General features: G+C 41.9%; 1 protein-coding gene across 1 annotated transcript; it reads right to left on the reverse strand.

Annotated features, from left to right (window-relative positions):
- Positions 1 to 160: 160 nt before the first annotated feature.
- LOC124234636 (olfactory receptor 4S1) lies at positions 161 to 1,066 on the reverse strand. The gene has a single exon (XM_046651953.1). It carries the CDS (start codon positions 1,064 to 1,066, stop codon positions 161 to 163), a length of 906 nt encoding a protein of 301 aa, XP_046507909.1.
- Positions 1,067 to 3,177: the final 2,111 nt, after the last annotated feature.

Here is a 3,177-nt window from a genome sequence, read left to right on the forward strand (position 1 = left end):
AGCTAGGAGGAGAGTTGTCATTACAAGCTTCCAACTGGAGCTCCAAAGCTTACGTTAGATTCTACAAGATCAGAGTCTCCCAAGTTCCAGGCTGGATGAGGTTTCCTGTAGTGTCACTTCTTCCCTGAGGCCCCCTTGGGGGGGCTTTGTGGCATTTTCCTCATGGCAACAGTTTCCTCATGGCATTTTTCACCTCACTGTTCCTCAACGTGTAGATCAGAGGGTTCAGCAAAGGTGGCATGACAATGTTAAAGAGGATCACAAGTTTGTCAGCAGGCAGGGTGGTAGAGGGACGAATGTACATGAACATGGGGGGCACAAGGACCAAAAGGACAGTGACAACGTGTGAACCACATGTGGACAGAGCCTTTCGCCGGCCCTCAGATGACTGGCTTCTCAGGTTCAGTAAGATGACCATGTAGGAGATGATAAGGATGATGAAGGACACTAAAGAGATCATGCCACTGTTGGCCACCACAATGAGCCCCACCACATAGGTGTCTGCACAGGCCAGCTTCAGAAGGGGATGAACATAGCAGAAGAAGTTGTCAATCTCATTGGGCCCACAAAAGGGCAGCTGGACTGTAAGGAGAGTCTGCAGGATGGAATGCAGAAAGCCAGCCACCCAGGAGGCCCCGGCCAGCAGGCCACACTTCTGCCAATTCATGATGGCTGTGTCGTGCAGGGGCCTACAGAAGGCCATGTAGCGATCATAGGCCATGGCTGTAAGGAGGAAAATTTCAGTGCCACCAAAGAAGTGGGTAGAAAATAGCTGGGTCATGCAGCCATTGAAGGAGATTGTCTTGTGCTCCATGAAAGTGTCAACAATCATCTTGGGTGTGGTAGCGGAAGGATAGCACATATCAGTAAAAAACAGGTGGCTGAGGAAGAAATACATGGGAGCATTCAGGGTCTTGCTAGCATTGATGGTGATGATGACCAGAAGGTTCCCCAGGATGGTGAGGACATGGAATAGGGAGAAGACCACAAAGCACACATGCTGCATCTCCCTCTTCTGGAAAAGGCCAGATAACACAAATTCAGTCACGTTGTTCTTGGTGTCCATGGATTCTCTGCCCCAAGCACCGACAAAGGGGTTACTTCTACAAGGACACAAATTACATGGTATAAGAAAGTTTCCCAAAACTAGGGAGTCAGAAAGCTCTATTCAGGTCTAGTAATGATTCTAATATTCTGTTTCAATAAGGGGACTGAGGTTTCCCACATTGCTGTAAGATTAAAAGTTCTATTAAATTCAGCAAAGATTGTTGAGCCCCATAAATGCCAACAAAGATTGTCACTGACTCTTAAGTGCCTAGGACCATATCAAATATCTTTTCCAGTATGGCTGTTTCCAGGATAAAATAGGGTTATCTTTTAGGAGGGAGGATAATTAGGTTGACATTAGGAAGCTGGGCTTCACAACTTTTCTGGTGCATCAATCAATAAGCTTGGGAAACTACAGTAAGCTCTGTGAGTACATTAGCAACAAAAGGAAGATTATTGCTGGTTATTAATGATTCATTGTCAAGGGTAGGTTGGTAGAGAGTGGAGACAAAGGAAGTTAAATCCTGCAGGACTGTGTACAACCTTTTCATTATTGTGGTTGAAAAACATCATGGCAAATGACACTGGGTAATGGCAGAACAGTAAAGAGGATTCTCTACCATATAATGTAAGGACTTAGACAAGCTCCAGTGTCTGCATCTCCAGGAGACTTAGGATCCTAGTAAATGGTTTGCAGAAGTCAAAGAAGAAGAATAGAAATGCCTGGGGCATAGACTTACTGAGGTTGGCACAAAGGGTTTCCACTCAGAGGAGCCAAATTAAGGTGTGATTGAAAGTTAGGAGAGCAATAACCAATGTCAATGCCTGAGGCAGGCACAAAGAAATAATTGTCATTTCCTGGGACATTCTGCCCAGGCTTATGAAGTTTCCCCACTTCCCAGAAATTTCCTAGTAGGGAATATATGTATTTTACAGCAAAATTATTTTTCTACTCTCTTCTAAAATTCTGAAAATGGTTTGATCAGATGGTTGTGTTTACCTACAGGATAGAGAGGGGAAAGAGCTTCAGAAATAGCCAGCTAGTTTCCACGACTGGAGGAGAATGCTATAACCCAAAATAATATGATCGTTGAGTACACCCCCCCAAAAAAAAACTTTGGTAGCAGATAAATAACCTAAGCATTTTGTTCATGAGAAAGAAATTCTACCATATTTTGTCTTTGTTCAGAATTACAGTAAATGTAACACATGCACATTGTTTCTATCTAGTTGTTACACTCCAAAAATAATCAATAAGGGCTTTCTGATGTAAGATCAAAGGCCCGCCTAAGATTGCACAGTTGGTGTCTGGGCTGTCATGTGAAAACTGCTCTAGGAGGCAGCATCCCAGTCAGCAAGACCCCAGGTGCTGGACACAGATTTTGTGGGACTCTCCACTCTCCAGCTGAATGATGTTGGGCAACTTACTTGACCTCTCAGAAACTCAGTTTCTTCATATTCAGAGGGAGCTAATAATTCAATCACCTAGGATTGCCATTGTGAGATAATATAAAAGTATGTAGCACAGTGGCTGGCACTTAAAAGGTGCTCAATAAAGATTGAGCATAATTAGATCTCAATGGTTGTATGTTGGACTCAGATGGGAGATTGGTTTATAAGGGCAATGCCATAGGATTTACTTCCAAAGTTATTTTTCATTTCTATTCATTTAAAAACATTTTTATTAAATTTCAAGTACAAAGAACCATAAATCTTGGAATACCTAATGGGAAAGATGGTCAGCCACCTGCGCATAAAGTCAATCTCTCTAAGGATAAAGAGGGAACAACACGGTGCAGTGGTCCAAGTCAAGGTTTATTCTCCCTTCCCTTCCATTCATGAGATTCTATTCTGACCCAGACTTTCCAGAGAAATTCACTATCATCATCATCATCATTTGTATTTTACTGTTATGCTTTGTAGTATAAAATAATACACACCTTATATTATTTAATCCTCAAAACATTCCTATTATGTATTTACTGTTCTTACTCCCATTTTACAAATAAGGGAAATGAGGCTCAGAAAGATTAAGCAATTTGCCCAAGTTCGTACATAATCATTAGAGATAATTTGGAAAGTAGAAAAATACAATGAGAAATTAGGAATCATTCATATTATGGTGTATTT

Source organism: Equus quagga, unplaced genomic scaffold (assembly GCF_021613505.1).
Source record: "Equus quagga isolate Etosha38 unplaced genomic scaffold, UCLA_HA_Equagga_1.0 98147_RagTag, whole genome shotgun sequence".
Lineage (NCBI taxonomy): Eukaryota > Metazoa > Chordata > Mammalia > Perissodactyla > Equidae > Equus > Equus quagga.